This window comes from Mixophyes fleayi, chromosome 4 (genome assembly GCF_038048845.1).
Source record: "Mixophyes fleayi isolate aMixFle1 chromosome 4, aMixFle1.hap1, whole genome shotgun sequence".
In the NCBI taxonomy this organism is placed as follows: Eukaryota; Metazoa; Chordata; class Amphibia; order Anura; family Limnodynastidae; genus Mixophyes; species Mixophyes fleayi.
In genome coordinates, this window is record NC_134405.1 from 117,615,751 (window position 1) to 117,636,926 (window position 21,176).

At 41.3% G+C, this 21,176-nt stretch overlaps 1 protein-coding gene across 7 annotated transcripts in view; it reads left to right on the forward strand.

Moving 5' to 3' along the window:
* The first annotated feature begins 5,647 nt into the window (after positions 1-5,647).
* LOC142149941 (uncharacterized) overlaps positions 5,648-21,176 on the forward strand; it is a 30,674-nt gene continuing 15,145 nt past the window's right edge. For 3 of the 7 annotated variants that reach the window (XM_075205217.1, XM_075205218.1, XM_075205216.1), the window contains exons 1-5: positions 5,648-5,739; positions 8,310-8,543; positions 12,225-12,650; positions 19,608-19,700; positions 19,782-19,806. In XM_075205217.1, the coding sequence (XP_075061318.1) occupies positions 5,673-5,739; positions 8,310-8,543; positions 12,225-12,650; positions 19,608-19,700; positions 19,782-19,806 (845 nt within the window). In that variant the 5' untranslated portion in view covers positions 5,648-5,672. The remainder of the gene's footprint in view (positions 5,740-8,309; positions 8,544-12,224; positions 12,651-19,607; positions 19,701-19,781; positions 19,807-21,176) is intronic. The other 4 variants (XM_075205220.1, XM_075205221.1, XM_075205222.1 and 1 more) reach the window with 4 other exon arrangements.

Below are 21,176 nucleotides of genomic sequence, written 5' to 3' on the forward strand. Positions count from 1 at the left end.
GCCTGTCTTGCGCCGCAGCCGCCCGCCATCTTGATCAGAGGTCTGCGCATGTGCAGACCTATAGGATTGATAAAACCTTGTTGCTCTCCTCATTGGATGATTAATTACTTCTCACTATTTAAGACACCCTACTACCGTTGCCTGTTCTTGTTCCTCATTCCTCTGAGATATCCAAGGAGTTCACTGCTCCTGTTCGTGGTTCCTGCCTTCTGTGGAAGCTCTCCTGCACGCCAGTGGTATTACCTGTCAGCCGCAGACCGTTCCACGCTACATTGTATCTTACCTGCAATCTGGACATGTCTCTACTCCATGCCATTGGTAATCCAGTGGTAATACCTGTCAGCCGCAGACCATCCCACGTTACCCTGTATCTTACCTGCAATCTGGACAAGTCTCTACTCCATGTCAGTGGTAAAGCCTGTCAGCCGCAGATCGTTTCATGCCTCTTGTATCTTAATTGCAATCTGGACTAAGTTTCTACTCCGCATCAGTGGGTATAACTGCCAGCCACAAGTGCTCCGTTACCTAGTATTACATTGGCAGCTTGAATATATCTTCCTCCGAGTTAGTGAACGTATCTATCGGTTACAGTTAATCCACATTCAAGTTACTCCTGAACTACCTACTCTCCTCTGCTACTGGTCATTACTCTCGCTGTGTCAGTACAGCTCCTACTACCCAGACACTTTCTACTCTCCAGCGTTCCCCTTTTATCCAGCTCAAGGAGGTCCCTGCTCCCATCGTGTATAGCTGTATCCGTCTATTTACCATACTCTCCAGAGGGCCGCGACCTGCACAGTGGAAGCCGCTAAAACCCATACTTCCTTGTGGAAGTTCTTGGAGAAGACCAGCCGCTGTGTTAGACTCCTTGCCTCTGGTGAGTAAAGCTCTATTTTGGTAAATTCTGGTGTCTCGGGTGGAACAACAAGATGTCCTTCAGCGACAACTACTCCAATGTTTTCAGTCCCTAGTCTCTCGGGTAGACTCCTTGCAAACTGCAACTCCCGTTTTGAATCCTCCATTGACTTCTCATTCCCCTGAGCCACCCCAGGTGTCTACAGCCTCTGCATTACACCTGCCTACACCTTCCAAATTTGATGGAGTTCCAAAGACTTGTAGGGGGTTTCTCAATCAGTGCTCCATTCACTTTGTACTCCAACCTCAAAATTTCCCTACTCATCGCTCTAAAGTGACCTACATAGTTTCTTTATTCTCTGGACAGGCCCTGGCATGGGCCTTCCCTCTTTGTGAAAGAGATGACCCTCTTCTAAAGCATAGTGCCGCTTTCATTGCCACATTTTGAGGAATCTTTGACGAGCCTGGCGTGTCATTTCTGCTGCATCTAGTATTCTCCGGCTACACCAGGGGTCCCGTTCTGCAGCACAGTATGTAATTCAATTCCGCACATTTGCTTGTGAACTCCAATGGAATAATGAGGCATTAATAGCTGCCTTCTGGCAGGGCCTTTCCGATGAGGTTAAAGATGTGCTGGCCTCGCAAGAGCTACCCTCTTCCTTGGATGCGTTAATATCTTTGTGCAACAGAGTGGACATGAGATTTTGAGAGAGAAATTCTGAGAAGGAATCCCCGTCTAAGACACCTGCTCCGCATCTCAACCCTGCAGACTCACCAGAAATGGAGTCTTGGGTCTATGAGTCAAAACATTATACAAGATTGGTTGTGGGCAGTATCTGGCTTCACCCTGTGATCCAATAACATATATATATTTCAAGCTTTAATGTGCGAGGCAGGCTTTGATTTTTAAGTTAATAATAAGTAATAAAATAGAGGCTCCTATAACATATTGGTTATCATATAATTAATAATTGGGTAGGGTAGGATAAACACACCTTGTTACACTCTTCTCCCCATTTCACAATCTTTTTTCTCCATCCAGTTAGTCTCAGGATAATAAGTATTTAACCAGGGAAATCCCAATACTACTGTAATTGAAGGAGGAGGAAAGAAATAACTTCCTTATACAATGTATCAACATTAAAAATGACAGGATTAATACAGAAACCAATGGAACCTCTTGACTGCCATCCAACCCAATACTGGGGTCAAGTGGTAAAGTGAGTATTTAGAATGTCTGAGCTAATGTGATATCCATGAAATTTTCTGCAGAACCACTATCAACAAGAACCTCTTTCAAATGTAATTTTGTCAACAATAATTGTATATTCTGGGTGCAAGGAAATACTTGTGGACCTATATGTGCTTCCTTGTACACAGCTAGTTCCTGTTGTTCACCACAGTACAGGAATGACCCTGTATTATGGTGACCCTGTTCACCACAGTACAGCAATATACCTAGAGCCTCCTCTGTTTCTCCTCAATTGGCAAATGGAAGGCCCAAATCTGCATAGGCTCTGCTGAAGGAAAATTGGATTAGCTATTAGATCAGTTTCTGCTGATGTGGCTTGGTCAGGGTTGTCATATAGTAGTCTCAGTTGCTCAATTAAGAAATCTACTGAGATATCGACAATATGGTAAGGTTCTAAACTAAAGGCTCAAGATTTGGAATCTACTTGCAGTCAGGATTTAATTAAACCAATTCTGTGTTGTTCCAATACAGAGGACCCGGTCTTAGCTTAAAATATAATTTACAACTTGTTTTAAAATTCTTACAATCACCCATTAACCATTCAGGGACATGTATATTATTCTCCAGAAGCCACAATCTGAGGCCCTCTTGACACTTCTTTCTGAATAGTAACTCTTAATATAGACCATCGGGATCAGGACCTGTTTTGCCAAAACTTGAGTGGTGGTGGTTGTCTCCTTAATATAAGGCTAGTGATAACGTAATGTATGTCACCAGCTTCCTAAGTAAACTTATAGAAATGAGTCTGGTCTTTACCTATAGCAGCCCCTAGTGCTATGTGTCACTGATACTCAGTTGCTACCAGTTATTTTGTGCAAGGTAGTATAGGTTTACTAGAAGCTGGTGCAAGCAACAGAAAATTGGCGGCTTAACCCCTAACTGATGACATAAAAATACACCATGCAACCTAAGGAGTAACAAATAGCACAGAAATACAATAAAGAATAGTCAGGTACAAATCCAAATTCAGGGCATGAGTCAAACAGAAAAGTATGGGGTCACAAACTGTGGTCAGAGCAGGCAGCAGACAAGGACAATCTATAACAGCCTGAGGTCAGTGCAGATAGTAGAAAAGAATGGTAAAAATGAGCCAGGTAGGTAACAAGCAGGATAAGTGAACCCCGCATGCAGGAAAGACACAAGAACTCTATCACTGGCAATGAGCATGTGTTGCTGATAGTCTTATAAACCCACCTGAGACCAATCCCAATGAATCAGTCCAGGTCATCACTAATAAATGAATGGCTAGCAGTCAGTGAAGGTGTTAAGGCAACCAACAGGCAATCTAAATGACCTGAAATGCAAAGGCATAACTGATGCTGTTAATGTTTCTATACTGGAGTTTCACACTACTCTTGACAATATCATGTCATTCTGATTGGTTGTCATTCTCTTTGGGGCTGGACAAGGGCCCTATCCCTGGATGCACATACTCTGGGGACCCCTGCTGAAGAAGTCTATTGCTAACAGTTTGAAACTAGTCCCAGACCTTGTCTCACAGAGTGTTATAATTACCCCATTTTACCCCTGAATGTCTTTATTCGTGAAATCTCAAAGTGCTGGAAGAATAACGGTGTAGGGATATCATGTTGGGGCACAAGTTCCTTTGCGTACCGTATCTTGCATGAAATAGCTCTGCGTATGCTCAAAAACATACTTTATGCCAATGACTGCAATTCTGTGCAGTTCTTGTCTGGATGCAAATCACACAACTGTCACCGAAATGAACGGTGGAATGGGGGAGGGAAGGGGCAGATGAACATAAGCAATGTACAGTAAGGGCGTTCCAGCATAGAGACGGCCAATTCAAGTTCTGGGTTTCTCTTAATGTACATGTATTTTAGCTTTATAATTTGCACTAGCTCCAGGGCACGTCATCATCTTTGTATTAAAAACCACACGTATGCGTGCCACAAAATAGCACAGAACATGCGTATGCAAGTAAGGGAAACTATAAAAATGGATTATATGTACAGTGCACATTAAGAACATCCTGATTTATTTATTTAATGTAAAAAAATAAATAAAAACCCACATATTTTTATTAATGAATATAGTATTATGAGTTGGTAATTTATTTTCTTTTTATTTATTTTTTTGCATGCATTCTGATGGGACCTTATTTTGCACATATGCAAGGTCGGATTTACCGCTAGGCAACCTAGGCAACTGCCTAGAGCCCACCGGTCCCCAGAGGGCCCTCTTAATAAAACAAATTGCGGCCGGAAACAGATTAAAAAACAAACAAAGACACTGAGACATTCAGTCGTAGCAGAGAGGAGGAGAGACTGCTGGGAGCCACCGCGCGATCACGTGACTGTTTTTTTTATCTGTTTCTGGCCACAGTGAGGACTAACCAAGGAGCAGAGAGGAGCAGCGTGCCACAGAAGAAAGAAGACAGGAAGACAAGAAGACCAGAAAAGAGGAATACAAAAGAGATAAAGGCAATAGAAAGGTAAGTAAAACAACGGAGGCACAGAGATGATGATGAAGGGGCACAGAGGTGATGTGAAGGGGCACGTGTGATATTGTGAAGGGGCAAAAGTGGCAATGAAGGGGCATAGTGTGATGATGGAGAGACAAAAGTGACAATGAAGGGGCACATATGATATTGTGAAGGGGCACAGTGTGATGATAAAGGGACAAAAGTGACAAGAGCACATACTTGGATTTATGCGTATTATTTTTGCAAACAACTCAATAAGTATTTCTGCCCTGACTTAAATACTTTTTAAGTTGTTTTGACTAAACTACTTAAAACTCGGTAATTATTTAGGGGTGCCTTTTTCTGTAGGAGGGTGGCCTAGCTCTTTTCACATGTTAGGTATGCCCCCAATGGTGCAAGCCACGACCCCAATGGTATGGCCACACCTCCTTTGGTGGCGCGCCGCAAAAAATCCGGCTCTGCACATATGCGTGTGTGTATCCTGCAATCTGTTCCGTCTGCTTACATATGACAAGTACTGTTAGGCTGGGTTTACTTACATCCAGATACAAATGGAAACCTATTTTGAGAACCAGTTGAAAAATCAAGAACTGATGAATTTGCAAGATTACCATCTTAATCCCTTATTGGAAAGAGTATGCAAGGCTATATAAAACCTTACCATGTGTCTGGGTCATACTGAACAATATCAAAGAAATATTGTAGACATACAAGTACTAACCATCTGATTTCTGTGGGTTTCTTCTCTCTTTATAAGTTTATAACATCCAGTATATTTCCAAATTATACTGATAAATTCTTTGATTTTAATATTCTCTATTTTATTTAAAATAAATATATCTTAAACTTTTAATTGAGCCATCCATTTGTTCATGAATTTTGCCATAATTTATATTCCTGTTGAGTACTTTTACATATTTTGGGGGATTTATGTTTGCTTTATAAAATGTCACAAGGGCGCTGTCCTTCTTCTTTTCCGAGTACAGCAATATCAAGCTATTAAAAGGAATAAGGAAGGAAGTGGTAAGAAAATATGTTATCACACACACTGGGTTTCATGAACTGTGTACATTTTTGTAAAGTATTTACTCGTTTCTTCTCATTAAAGCTGGCTGCAAGATGAATTACGTGCAAAAGATCCTAATATTTACTTTGTTCCCATATTCATTAGCTGTACAAGACAATGGTAAGTTTCATGATAGCAATAAAAAATATTGTTAGCAATAAGTTAAAGTTGCATTGTGACATGTCTAGAAACCTTTTCTTGAAAGTTTGTAATATACGATGTATGTCTATTAAATAGCGAGACTGATTAAATAACTCACCTTTATTTATTGGTATTATAAATTTAATGTTTGTCCCCTTCAATATACTCCCCATTTGCACTAATACATCGCTGTAGTCCTGTTTTCCACTGGTCGAAGGCATGGAGCAAATCAATTTCTGTCCCTTGTTTCAACATATCTGCCGTTTTCTTCTTTACAGCATTAACTGACTGAAAATGTGTCGCTTTAAGCACTGATTTAACTTTTGGGAAAAGATAAAAATCGCAAAGTGCTAAATCGGGCGATTATGGAGGATGTTCAAGTGTAGTAATGTGTTTGTCAGTCAAAAACTGCTTCACATAAAGTGCTGTGTGAGCAGGCGCATTGTCCTGGTGAAGAAAGAAACCATATTTCCATAGTTGCGGCTGTTTCTTTCTGACTCTCTCAGGTTTTGCAAAACTTCCTTATAATAATGCTGATTAACTGTTGTGCCTTCTGGAACCCATTCTTCCAAAATTACACCCTTGATATAAAAAGAAACAATGAGCATTGCTTTGAATTTTGACTTGCTTTGACAGGCTTATTTCATTCTTGGTGATGACTGTGTTTTCCAGTGCATTGACTGTCTTGGTTTTAGCATTGTACTGGAAGATCCAGGTCTCATCACTAGTGATTACTTTATGAAACAGGTTTGGATCTGTGTCAAGTTGCTGCAGAATGTCAACACAACGTTCCTTGCAACATTCTTTTTGCTCTGGTGTGAAAACCCTTGGGACCATCTTTGCAGAAAACTTTCGTCATGTTAAGATCCTCACGCAAAATTTTCCATATGGTGTCTTTGTCGATGTTCACGGATTCAGCTATCATTCGAACACTGAGTCCGGCGGTCTTTTCTGAGTCTGAACAATCTGACTGATTTTTTCTACATTTTCTTTGGTTCTTGAAGTGCAAGGTCGTCTAAGGGCGTTCATCATCTTCGACATTCTCACGTCCCTCACTAAATCTTTTGTGCCACTCAAACACACTTGCACGAGACAGGCAGTCATTCCCATAGGCTGTAGTAAGCATTTGAAAACCTTCTGTTTTGTGCAGTTTTACCAAAAATTTAAAATTGACACATTGTTCATCTTTTAAACTTAGCATTTTTTCAGCACTCTACAGAAAACACATCCAAACTTGTCACATGAGAAAGCTTTACCTCTCAAAACGCTGCATGTAGCATAGTATACAGTTTTATATAGCTGAGTAGACAAACACGGAGTACAGTGAAATAAAAAATAGGGGTCATGCTGAGTTGGGCATACTCAGCATGACATGTAAGGTATAGGGTGAGTAGGCAGGGCCGGATTAACCCTAGGGCTAACTGGGCTATAGACCAGGGGCCTCGGGCATCCAGGGGGCCCTTGAAAGTGCTCAGCAGCAGTATTGATCGGTCGGGGGCGGGGGCGCCCCCGGCACCATCAATGCTGCTGAGCACTTTCACTGCGGTCCTTCCCCGGCGCACTGTAGTCTCCTTACTGAGGAGATCTCGTGAGTCTCACTCTCACGAGATCTCCTCAGTAAAGAGCGTACAGCGCGCCGGGGAAGGACTGCAATGCCAGGAGAAGGAGGTAAGTGTCTTGGGGGCGGCTCAGCTCACTGGGGGGGGCCCTTACGGAGGAATGGAGGCCCCCTTAATCCGACCCTGTGAGTAGGTCATGAGTAGAACCCTACATAGGCCCAGCCTCCTGCTCATCATTGAGTTTCTTAAGAATACAGTTGCATCAATGCATTAGTGGCCAGTAGCTAAGTGGTGTTGGGCTCAGGAGTTGGGATTTATACCGCTTTCATACTGCCATCCTGGCAATATCCCGGGTATATGAACCAGGGTCTCCATGGCAACATCACAAGAGGAGCTCTGATTGGCTCCTCTTGTGATGTTTTTTTTTTTATAACTTTAACATTGTGTCTGGTGAGACCCGGGTTTTTGATGCAGTATGAATGGGGTATAACATAAGGCTTTGCTTGTGGCCTACTTGCAAATATCACATTGTCATGGACTTCAACAGCACAGAGAAGGTGGACTTTATAATTCAGGTAACTGGATTAAAGTTTTTATAAAACCTTCTTTATATAGGTGGATTTTTTTTTAAAAAAAAAAACCCATAAGTAAAGTGGAATGGAGAGAGTGTGCATAAAGTATACTGTAAGAAAGTAGTCATTAATAGGGAATAAATGAATGGGTTCATGGGAAGTCCATAGTTGCACAGTATAACAAATGATTCTTTCTTGGTGAGGGTCCCAGAAGTGTGTTGCTGTTCAGTTGGATTACTTCTGTGTGCTCCTAGTATCACACAAACTGAACCTGGCTCAAACTCAACCCAGCAAGCCCAGAACCAGCAATAAGACATGTAAATGTATGTAGGCCATTGTGGGAGTTTAAATATGAGATATTTGCCTTTTAATATTAACCCATTAAACACTTTTCTGTTCTTTTACAATTATTTTACAGTAATTATTGAATTTCACAAGGAAAATATTACCTGCAATGTTTCAAACGGAGAGAATTGTACATGGTACAAATATGGAAATGAGAAACACGGTTTAGTTTTTTACAAGACAGATGTACAAGGGAAAAATTATCAGGTTTCACCTGATGGTGAAATATTTGCTTGTTCTGCAGAAATGCGGACAACTAACATCACCTGTCATTCTAGCAAAATATTTATAATCCCATCAATGAAAGGTATGTAACATTTTTGTATACTGATAGCAGCAATCAAAGTAAAATACATTGTGTTATTTTTCGTTAATATATATTATTACATTGAGCTGTTTAATGTACATTACAAACAAACATATACAAAATGTTGATACCCTTAAAGAGTTTATAATATAAAGGGATCAAGCAAGACATAAGGGAAGGAAAGTAAGTTGAAACTATGATGAATGAATATTTATTTATAGGAGTAGGGTGGACTAAAATGATTTGTAGTAAGATTATTTTGTCCATCATTACTAATAGTACACTCGGTTTTCTTAACTTTTTTCAGATCCAACCCCAGATTATGGAATCATAGCTCAAACCATAATCTCCAAAATGGTGAAAACTAAGTAATATATACAAGACTAATATTGTCTAAAATCACATCCATTTATTAGAACTAAAAAGAACATAGAGCAAAACAATATAGTAAACAAATAGACATATTATAAGAGAAAAAATATCTAATGAGCAGAATGTTCTAAAACAATACTGGAAGTTTGACCTACCCAGAAGGGTTCTATGAGTTCCATGAGATTTAAGATTGAAACACAGTAGCGTTTCAGGAATTGTCACAATAAGGATTTTGCCAAACTGATATACCAGTTTAAAGAATTAAAACTAAGGTATTGTTTGATCTCTGTTTTGGCATCCACTTTATGGAGTAAAGATCAGCATTGATTTAATGGAGCCTACTGGGCTCTGCTTTATAAGGACTTTCTACCCTATGATCTCATTCATTGAATAGTGTGACTTTTAGGTGATACTTGTTAATTAGATATTTTCTCTCTTTTTGTAAGTTTTTGTATTTGCTTTCCACAGCCTTCAACTCTTCAGACATTCTCTAAAAACACATCTCTTATTTAAAGCTTACCTTATCCCTGATGATACAATTTATACTAATACACCCTCCCAGCTGTCCCAAGGCACACTCGCTCCACTTGTTTCAGTTGTCCCCTCTTCCACTTAGAATCTTTACTCTCTAATGAGCAGGGTCCTCCATACCCTTTGTTTTCATGTCTGCATTTATCTTGTCTGCCTTGTATGTTCTTGTTTTATGCATGTCCTTGTTTTATGTATGTACTGTCTTCCCTACTGTACGATGCTGTGGAGCACTGTGTCGCCTTACAAATGACCAATAATAATCATAATATTTATTTGTTTGTTATATAGCTCTATGTTTTTATTTTTATTTAATAAAGATGTTGTTTTAGACAATATTATCTTGTATATATTAGTTATAACAAATTTTCGTGAAAGAGAGTATGGTTTGCACTATTTGCCTTTATGATTAGATTTATCACATAATAGGATTTAGGCACCTATTTCATTTGGCAGTATCCCTAGGTTATAATCTTTCTATTGCAATTGCCATGTTGGCGGTTAAAAGTGCTAGTTTTTGATTTTCTGGTTACAGATTATGATGTTCTTTCACTAAGCTTTTAATGTATTGTCCCACAACATTGTTTAGTGCAATGCCACATAGTCTATCTCCCCCCACCACAAAATAACTTGTGGTGGTGAAATCGGGTATCAGACAATACCTTCTGTGGAGTATTTTATGTATGTCCATACACAGGTCATAATATTAATTGCATTTATAGGCACAAAAATTATAATGTAAAAATACCTGTCTGGCCTGGTGCTGGTTTCCACTTTAGCAGGGGAACACCAGGCTTGTTGGCCTCTGTTTGCAGTGACCTATCCACTCCTGAAACTATGTTAATGAGGACAGGGCTGCATGTGAAAGGGGCAATGTCATGATGTGGGAAATTGAATGGAGGTAAGAAGGACGTCACTGACTAAGAGTAAGGTAGTGGAAGGAGCAAGGTTCCCATTAATGTAATTGTGATGTGTTGTTTTTGTCATATTAATGCAGGAATATTGTGGTGTTACAAACACCCCTACATGAAGTGAAGTTCCTAAATTCAACTTATTACTCTTACCATCTGGAACCACAATCATGCAAATTGAAAGAGCATTTGCATGGAGGAACGTCCTAGAAAAGGAAAGTGGGTGTGCACTTATGGTAGCACATGGCAGTCAAATAGGTGTATTGGGACAAAATTAAATGCACCTCACATCTGCATATTACCCTTTGTTTCTTAACTTGATCCTAATAAGCAGTGAGGCTTAGGTAGTGGATTCTCAAGACTGGGATTGGAAAGTTGGAAGTCTACACTTTTTCTGATGAGTAACAGGTGATGATATCACTACTCATTTTTACCATTGATAAACATATTTACAAGGGTTTAAATATATGAAAGGATATTTATGAAAGGGCAAAATTGCTAACCAGCAGAACAGTTTACATTTTGTGACATAATGCTTCAATTTTTGCATGAAAATATCTGTTTTAATAGGAAGCACATGGATCTGTGCGTGAAAATAGCAATGTTTGCAGAGGGATCAAAAGTTAATATGTTTTTATGGGGGGAACTGGAGGGATCATAGCACTACTTGCTGAACACTACCTAGGTTCACTTGTGCGTCTAGCAACCATATGTAAAATCAAAATTTTATTTTACTAATAACATATTTAAATGAAATTTAAGGGGGGAGAGGGAACATTTGTGGAGGCGTTTCCAGTTAGTTGGGGGCTACAATGCCTTCCCCACAAAAAGACTTAATAAGATGCACTATGTAAGGGAACGCTTATGCAAGAATGTGTAATTTTAAGGTGTTTGTCTACAACTGTAATAAAAACTTTAAATTCTATGACAGTGACACATATAAAAATACACTCTCAATGTGCCCTTATTCACATGATTCAATTATGACTAAGGGATCAATTTATCAAGACTTATTCTGTTGCTGCCTAATGCAGTGATACAAAATCTTCTGCCACACAATATATCAATAAACGTTTGCAGGAGCAGCTGAGTGATACTCAGCTCCCCGCCATAGTGGGTGGCATTGGTAAATGGAGTCTCACTGCTCGCCAGGTCAGTCTGGAATCAATCTGCCCATGTATGAGCCGGCTTGTAGGCTAGTAAATGCAAGCCGGAACTAGAAACCTGGACTTGGGCTTCCAGTTCCAAATTCAGTCGAAATAATAATATGAATAAAAAAAGTATAAATGCTTTCTTTGAATAATAAAGCAATTTTTCTTGTCCTTAGCAACTGCTATCTCCGTTCTGAGATGGTGAGACCAATAGAAGTAAAGTAGAGGTTCTTGCACCACTGTTGTACATGATATATAGGTTTTTAGGGTTTCTCTCACTTTGATAAATAGATCTAGAATTTAAGGGAAACATTTAAATGAATAAAATGGTGGTCATAAAGTATGAGTCGCCAGGAATTGAAGGACGTTTTTTCTCTTTTCCACCATGCACATTTCCAGCCGGATAAAAGCTTTACCAGAGTTAGTTTCCAACCTGGAATGTGGCGTGCAGCTATCTCAACAAATGATGATGATGATGATGATGGTGATGATGATGGAGCTGTGGGTGCTAAAATTTAATTGTATTGATGCACAAAAGCAAATGTGCTATTGGGGATTTTTTCCCCAGTTCGTAATTAAGGCGAAAGATAAAGCCGTGGTGTATTTTTATGATGATGGGTATAACTTTCTTTACGTAATGTTACATGTCAGGAATAACAACTCTCTCTTAAGTTTATTGTATCTAATAATTTTTGACAACTTCTCTTTACTGCTTGCAGACAATGATAAAAATGAGTCAAAAATAAATGACGGAGGAATTACAAACAGAATTGGTGAAAATGTTAGTTTCTCCTGTAAGGTTAACACAACGACCTCATACAGTTTGTTCTGGATAGCGGTGTATCATCATGCTCCAACTCAGTGTTTACTGTCAGCTGAAGTAGAGAGAGAGAATAACAGATTTAATTCTTCATTCAATAAACTCTGCTGTCCTACTGTGGGAAGTCAAGAAAGGTTACACACTTCAAATGTATCAACAGACACTAATCAATTTCATTATCTGAATATTACAAATATTGCAACCTCTGACAATGGACACTACTTATGTATCATATATACCTGGAAGTCTGGTGGATTTAAATGGATAATAGCAAACAACCAATCACTTCAAGTAACTGGAAATGAAGATTCAAAGCCTATTACAGGTATGTTAATTTTAGTATGCATCTCCACCAGGGCTGCCAAGAGGAATTCAGGGCCCCGGTACAACAAATTCATGGGGCCCCCCTTATAGTCGAGTATGCACAAAATTTTTCGGTGGTGTGGTCATGCATTTGGGGGCATGGTAAATGCGCCACTGGGGCGTGGCTAACACATCAAAATCACTAGGCTCTGAATTGGCCATAGCGTCACATATGTCCAAGCACTCCTGACTTTCAGGACATCTAGCACCACAGTGTAGTATAGAAAGAATGCAGTGTGTACACAAAGAGTTCAGTCTTGGCCTGCACCTTACATTGGGCAGAACACTCACCAAAAATTGGCATTGTCCCTACTATAATCACAACATTTCACATGCTGTCCTGCTCTCTCCTACCTGTTCTTCTCACTTTCACCACCTGTGGCTGCAGGTTTGTTTAGTTGCGGCTTGTTTGGATCCTGGAATGCTGGGGGCCCTATTTGGAAAAAAATGGCTACATTTAGATAATTCCAAACAACCCTGGCGTTAAATCAATACCACCCACCAGGGTCGAACTGGCCCACCAGTTCGACCAGTCTATCCACCGGTAGGCCCCGACCCTGATCGCTCCCCTCTTTGTTGGTGGGGGGAGCGAGTAACTGAAGGGAAAAAAAAACAAACCTCGCATGACTGCGGTGCCGGCTCCGTACGCACTGAATACCGGACGTGGCGTCATCACGCCTGACATTCAGTGAGGAGCGCCGCAGACAGAAGACAGAAGAGAAGAAAGTAGCAGATAAAAAAAGGTAAGTGAGGGAATGGAAGAAAGAAGGGAGCATGATGGCAGAGTGAAGGGGGACATGATGGTAGAGTGAAGGGGGACATGATGGCAGAGTGAAGGGGGACATGATGGCAGAGTGAAGGGGGAGCATGAAGGCAGAGTGAAGGGGGACATGATGGCAGAGTGAAGGGGGACATGATGGCAGAGTGAAGGGGGAGCATGAAGGCAGAGTGAAGGGGGAGCAAGATGGCAGAGTGAAGGGGGAGCAAGATGGCAGACTGAAGGGGGAGCATGATGGCAGACTGAAGGGGGAGCATGAAGGCAGACTGAAGGGGGAGCATGAAGGCAGAGTGAAGGGGGAGCATGATGGCAGAGTGAAGGGCTAAGCATGATGGCAGAGTGAAGGGCTAAGCATGATGGCAAAGTGAAGGGCTAAGCATGATGGGGCTGGAGCATGTTGGGGCTGGAGGAAGGCCTAAGTATTAATTGTTGGTCCTATTGATTTAATGACAGGGCTGGTTGGAATCCTCTAAATGTACTCATTATTTTTTCCAAATAAGGCCCTCAACATTCCAGGATCCAGACAAGCCGCAACTAAAACCTGCAGCTACAGGTGGTAAAAGTGCCAACAGGTAGGACAGTCTGTCAAATATTCTGAGTCTAGTGCAGGCTTAGCTAACCTGTGGCACTCCAGGTTGTCACGATTTGAGTAGTTTCTTTTAATGATCCCTTGCCTCTGTCTATGATGATCTACCTCAAAAGTGACAGAGGATAGTGGAGGCAACACTCAGGCTGAATATCAGTAGCAATAAGACACTGGAGAGATGATAAAATTGAAGGATATATTGCTTGATGACACAACAGGTATATATGCTGATGGTATAATGGCAATGGAAGATATATATATAACATGAAAATCACACACGGCAATGGAATACAAACAGAATGCAATTCACAATATATACTTCAGTTTGTTAGTAACTTTGAGCAACTGTTATGGGATGAATAGAGAATAGTCCAGACATGAAGATGGCAAATAAAGAATACATGAATCTGGAGATGTGACACACGGCAGATGAAAGTGGATTAATGATGTTAATAACTGTCCAGAATAAATGGTAGAATAATCCACATAGCAGGTGGTCACAGGTATCACGATAATTCTTGGACAATATATATATCAATCCCAATATGATCATAAAGAGCAGAGAGCCCTTTAAACAGTCCGTTACTTAGAAGTAGTTAGAAAAGCGAAGAATCCCAGCCGCGTGCCGCCCTGTAAGGCTAATATCCTCCAGCAACAATCCAACACAAAGATATCTTAAAATATAGCAAAAGTTCACGGGAAGAAGTTCAATAGTAGTAAACTTAATAGCAAGCTCGCTATGGAACACAATCACAATAGGACAGCGAGCAGAATCACAGGAGAGTCTTTAACAGGAGCCAGCTTGAACATACAGCACAGGTGCATAGAATCAACTTGAATATGCAGCGATCAAATCACAGAAGTTGTTTCCAATCTGTAAGCTTGACAGCGGTAAAGTTCAGCGGACAACAGAGGACTACAAGTACCAGATGCATAGATGTAAAAGCAAAAGTTCAATCAGCAGACATCCACGATAGTAGACTCGGCATTGTAGAACTACAGGTACCAGATGCGAAGATGTCATAAGCGGAAGTCCAGCTAGCAGGTAACAGCAGCAGCAGACTCTGTGCACAGCGTAGAACTACAGGTACCAAGTACAATGATGAATTAGGTAAGTCCAGCCGGCAGGTAACAGCATCAATAGACTCAGGAGGCCCAAACAGAGGAACAGGTAATGGTAACCAGGAGCCAGACAATCTGAGTAACACGAAGAACAGGCAATGACCCAAAGGTCATGGGTAGTTTAAATAGTACTCAGGACCAATGAGAATCAGGGAGGAGGTCCTGATCACAAAGCCAGGAGCACCTGTATGAAAGTAGTGTCTCTGAGTGGGAACAAGTCCAAAACATAGTTCATAGGGAAAAAGTCACAATGCCGGCACCTATCTAAGGGACCGGCGCGTGACACAGGTGTTGTGAAACTAGAAGTCTCAGCACACCCTTCCAGCAATTATCTGCTATATATTGGCAAAGCATGCTGGGGCTTGTAGTTTCACAACACCTGGAGTGCCATAGGTTAGCCAAGCCTGGTCTAGTGGGACAATCCCGATTTATGGTGACTGTTCTGCCCAATCTAAGGGGCAGGTCAGACTGTGTACTCTTTATACACACACTGCATTCTTTATATACTACACTATGATGCTAGCTGTCCTTCGTGGGCTGACCACTCCCCCTCTAGCTTCTAGTCTCGCCTCTATGATGGCTGGCCACACCCCATCTGTTGGGCCCCTAGCGTTGCAGTCCCCCGGTGGTCCCTTCATGCCCCAGTCCGACACTGCCACCCACGATTAATAATTAGGCCTTCCTTCAGCTCCAACATTACAATAATGTGCCCCTTCATCATCGCCATGCCTTATGATCACACTGCGCCCTCCATGCTGCTTTTGCCCCCTTCACCTGGCTTCCCTTCATCACACTATACTATGCTGCTCCCCCCTTTTTCAATCCCACTGTGCCATGACTCCCCCCTTTTTAACCCCACTGTGCCATGCTGCCCCCCATTTTTTAACCCCACTGTGCCATGCTGCCCCTCATTTTTTAACCCCACTGCGCCACCATGCTGCCCCCGTTTTTTAACCCCACTGTGCCATGCTGCCCCTGTTTTTAAACCCCACTGTACCATGCTGCCCCCCCTGTTTTTTAACCCCACTGTGATATGCTCCCCCCTGTTTTTTAACCCCACTGTGCCATGCCCCCTCCTGTTTTTAACCCCTCTGTGCCATGCTGCCCCCCTGTTTTTTAACCCCACTGTGCCATGCTGCCCCCCGTTTTTTAACCCCACTGTGCCATGCTGTCCCCATTTTTTTAACCCCACTGTGCCATGCTGCCCCCGTTTTTAAACCCCACTGTGACATGCCGCCCCCTGTTTTTTAACCCCTCTGTGTCATGCTGCCCCTCAATTTTTTAACTCCTCTGTGGCATGCCCCCCCATTTTTTAACCCCTCTGTGCCATGCCCCCCCATTTTTTAACCCCTCTGTGCCATGCCCCCCCATTTTTTAACCCCTCTGTGTCATGCTGCCCCCCCCATTTTTTAACCCCTCTGTGCCATGCCCCCCTTTGTTTTTTAACCCCTTTGTGCCAAGCCCCCCTGTTTTTTAACCCCTCTGTGCCATGCCCCCCCTCGTTTTTTAACCCCTCTGTGCCATGCCCCCCCTCTCCCGTTTTCCTAACTTTACTTACCTTTCCTTTTCTTCTCTCTCCTTTCTTGGTCCTCCCTGCTCCATTGAGACTGAATGCCGGGCGTGACATGATGACGTCACGCCCGGCATTCAGTCTGAATGGAGCAGAGAGGAGGGACACCGGCGCCGGGATCACGTGAGTATGTTTATTTTTTTAACTACCCTGCCCCACACCAACGACCGACCCCCCCGCCACAAAATAAAGAAACAACAAAAAAAAATGTAGTTTTTTTTAAAAAAAAGAATTAAAAAAAAAATTGTCGTCGCGAGGGCCCGAGCCGGGCCCCCTGGCATGCCCGGGCCCTGGTAATTAGTACCTGCCCCCCCTCTCGGGGGCCCTAATCTCCACATATGCCTGTTAGGAGGTATAAAAATTGTGGCTATCTGACCCACAGTGTAAAGGTACCTGCTGATGATGACCATAAGCGTGTATCGATACTAGCAGGAACAGAATAAATAAATGAGACCAAACAATGTGTAAGCAACACCGGTGCTTATAGCTGGTTACCACTAGTGCTGGTGGACAAACTGCATGCCTGCCCCCCCCAAAAAACTGCAACCAGCACAAGGCTATGCCAGACTGGACTAGTCACACTATAACACTAAGACTCACGGTATGGGGTCCCCCTGTCATAATGTAAGCTAACACCAGCCCCTAGGGAAAGCCAGCCACTTGATTAGCATTGGGGTCAGGGGAATGTGTAAAAGTTAGTAGAACATTAGTTAGGTGTCTGAAAGTAAAAGTGCAACATGCCCATGGCTACCAGAGCATGCTGGTGCTTGCAGGAGTCACTGGAACCTGTAGTTCCAAACACTGAACCAATAGTAAATATACACTCACCATAGAAAAATCATTTCTAAGTAATAAAGATCCCAAATCCCTTGTTCCCATCTTTATTCCACTTCGAAATCCATAGGCATATTCTTTTGTTGTGTCCTGTAGTAATCCAAAAGTAGTCCAAGGGTTAACATCTTTTAAAAAAAATATCCTGTTTATTTCCAATAAACATTTTTTTTCTAAGGTGTGGGTGTTTGAAACTACCAGTTTCAGTGGGCTATGGTTGCCAGGGCATGCTGGTACTCATAGTTCCACTCACAAATAATGTTTTATTAGCCTATACATATTATCCCAACACACACTGCCCCAGTGCTATTCAGCACTTACTTGTATCGTAGGGAATTTAGCCCTGTACAGACCACTCTTGGGCTTGCTCACATTATGACTGGTGGACCCCATGCTGCCTGTTTCTCTCTTATAGTGTGACCAGCCCACGCTGACATAGCCTGCTGCTGGCTGTGACTTTGCATGGGGTCCCCATACTTTTTGTCCCTCCGCATTAGCTGTAATAAGCCCAGGCTAAGCACTGCTGCTGCTTACACATTTAGGATGGGTATGGGGCTATATTGGTTTGGTTTTTAATAATTTCTTTAATCTTTTCAACATTCAGTGCCATTCCTCATCATAAAATAAAATAGTAAGGTAAGAAAAGCCTAACGCAGGAGATATTGAGACCATAACACTGGAACAGGAGACTAAGGTATATTTCATGGGTTAAACTAGTTGCATGAGAATAATTAATATGTAAATCTGCAAATAAATAAATCATAGTGAATATATAGGTCCGATAAGTCTGGCGATTCATGCATACACACTGACACGATTTCTCTGCAGATCTGTGCTTTTCATCTGGTCCTATAGTCTTCCGAGAATGACAGCACAATATTCATTCATTCCTGTCACATTGTGACACTGATTAAACCAGCTTTTTATAGCTATCCACATGTCCTAATGAATTTTGTTAGCTTCTGTGACTCTGAAACTAAACATTCTGTCTCAGAACGAACAAATGAATTATTCCTTCTACAGCACTCTCTACATTTATTCCCCGGGACATTCATCGCTAGCATCGGCTGAAAAGAACACAACTCTGTAAACTCTATGGAGATCGTGAGCATAGGTGCATACACACTACATGATCGGTCGGTGATTGGTCGGAAAATATTAAACAGTACGACCAACCAAATGAAACGATGATCGGCACTTTTGGAACGACTTCAGATCATCGTGTCACTATACACACGATATCTGACCAAATTGTCGGATGTCGACTGATTGGAGGTTTTTTGTGCAATCATCGGGCCAGTGTTTACCTAGCCTTATACTGGAGCATATTTAAAAATGACCGCATTTTTATCACGTTCCCTTTCAATCGTTATCGCAAAGATAAGGATTGAAATATTGTGTGCATTTATTAAATAACTTGCAGAAAAAGCAGTCACGAAAGACTGCTGTTTCTGCTCTTCTATCTTTTCTATGGTCACTATCGCAAAGTGACCACCTTTGCGATAGAGAGAGCAGTAAGATGCGGTGATGGATCCGAAGTTCCCTCTATCGCATCGTTCTCCCCATAGAGCAGAACTGAAAAATTACACCTACGGTAATGTACGCCAGCCTGAGCGTACATTTTCTTATGTGTAAATGTCTTTTCATTACTGGTTACATAGCAATCCCCATAGACATTTATGGGGACTGCTATGGATTTCGCTTAAAAAATGCAAAGCTACTCTTAAAAATGAGGCTATCGTTTTCGGGGAATTTTTATGAAAAAACTGATTGTTAAATAGACCCCACTGACTGTACAACAATTTATATTTTCATGTCTCTCACTAAGGGTATATTTATTAAAAAGTGGTGATAGCTATGCTAATTATTGGGATCCTATCACAATAATTTACTAATTTGAATTACTTATCTACTGAGGTCTTTAAGTTTTCATTCACTACCTGGTTTTTATTTTTACTTGTATCTGGAAAGTAATTAATTATCAAATGATACATTTTAATGCATGTTTAATAAATAAAAAATGTTTTTATAGATCTGTCTATTCATATAGTTGCCGGAACTATAGGAGGAATTGTTGTCTTTGTTGGCATTTTATTGCTGATTTGGTTTTGCATCAAGCGTAAAGGTAAGATTAGACATTTTTTTACAATAATTTTCATCTTATTCTGATAAAGCATTATTATAGTGTTTTCTTTTTTCTCTTTAGGAAAACAGATGAAAACAAATCACAGGTGAAGTATTGCTTATATGTCTATAAAGCTGTTTTAGTTTTGGATTTAAATTAGAGATGGGCGGGTCTGGTTCTCCGAGAACCGAACCCACCCGAACTTTGGGTATCCGAGTACCGAGCTGAGCAGCTCGGTACTCTCCCGCCCATTCCGAATCCAAATCGAGGCCGAACGTCATTGTGACGTCGTCGGATCTCGGGGCTCGGTTCTCGCGATACTTCAACTTTATAAATACACGCCTCCACAGCAATCCATCGCCATTTGACAGAGGGAGAGAGCAGGGTGTAGTCATAGGCTAATTAGAGCAGGGACAGAGAATACAATATTGTTCTTGCAATTGCTCTAACCAAAATAGCTAGTGCAGAGAGGAGGATAAAGGTTTATTATTTTTTCTTCATATTTGGCACTCCCCAGCGCTTTTGGGGTGTCCCCCATAATTGTGCATAAATATTTCTGGCTGTGAAAAGTCATGTCTGTCAGCAGTATCTACTAAATAATTTTTAGCACTCCTCAGTGCTTTTGGGGTGTCCTCCCTAATTGTGCATTAATATTTCTGGCTGTCAAAAGTCATATCTGTCAGCAGTATCTACCAAATAATTTTTAGCACTCCTCAGTGCTTTTGGGGTGTCCTCTCTAATTGTGCATTAATATTTCTGGCTGTCAAAAGTCATTTCTGTCAGCAGTATCTACTAAATAATTTTTAGCACTCCTTAGTGCTTTTGGGGTGTCCTCCCTAATTGTGCATTAATATTTCTGGCTGTCAAAAGTCATATCTGTCAGCAGTATCTACTAAATAATTTTTAGCACTCCTCAGTGCTTTTGGGGTGTCCTCCCTAATTGTGCATTAATATTTCTGGCTGTCAAAAGTCATATCTGTCAGCAGTATCTACCAAATAATTTTTAGCACTCCTCAGTGCTTTTGGGGTGTCCTCCCTAATTGTGCATTAATATTTCTGGCTGTCAAAAGTCATTTCTGTCAGCAGTATCTACTAAATAATTTTTAGCACACCTCAGTGCTTTTGGGGTGTCCTCCCTAATTGTGCATTAATATTTCTGGCTGTCAAAAGTCATATCTGTCAGCAGTATCTACTAAATAATTTTTAGCACTCCTCAGTGCTTTTGGGGTGTCCTCCCTAATTGTGCATTAATATTTCTGGCTGTCAAAAGTCATATCTGTCAGCAGTATCTACTAAATAATTTTTAGCACTCCTCAGTGCTTTTGGGGTGTCCTCCCTAATTGTGCATTAATATTTCTGGCTGTCAAAAGTCATATCTGTCAGCAGTATCTACCAAATAATTTTTAGCACTCCTCAGTGCTTTTGGGGTGTCCTCCCTAATTGTGCATTAATATTTCTGGCTGTCAAAAGTCATTT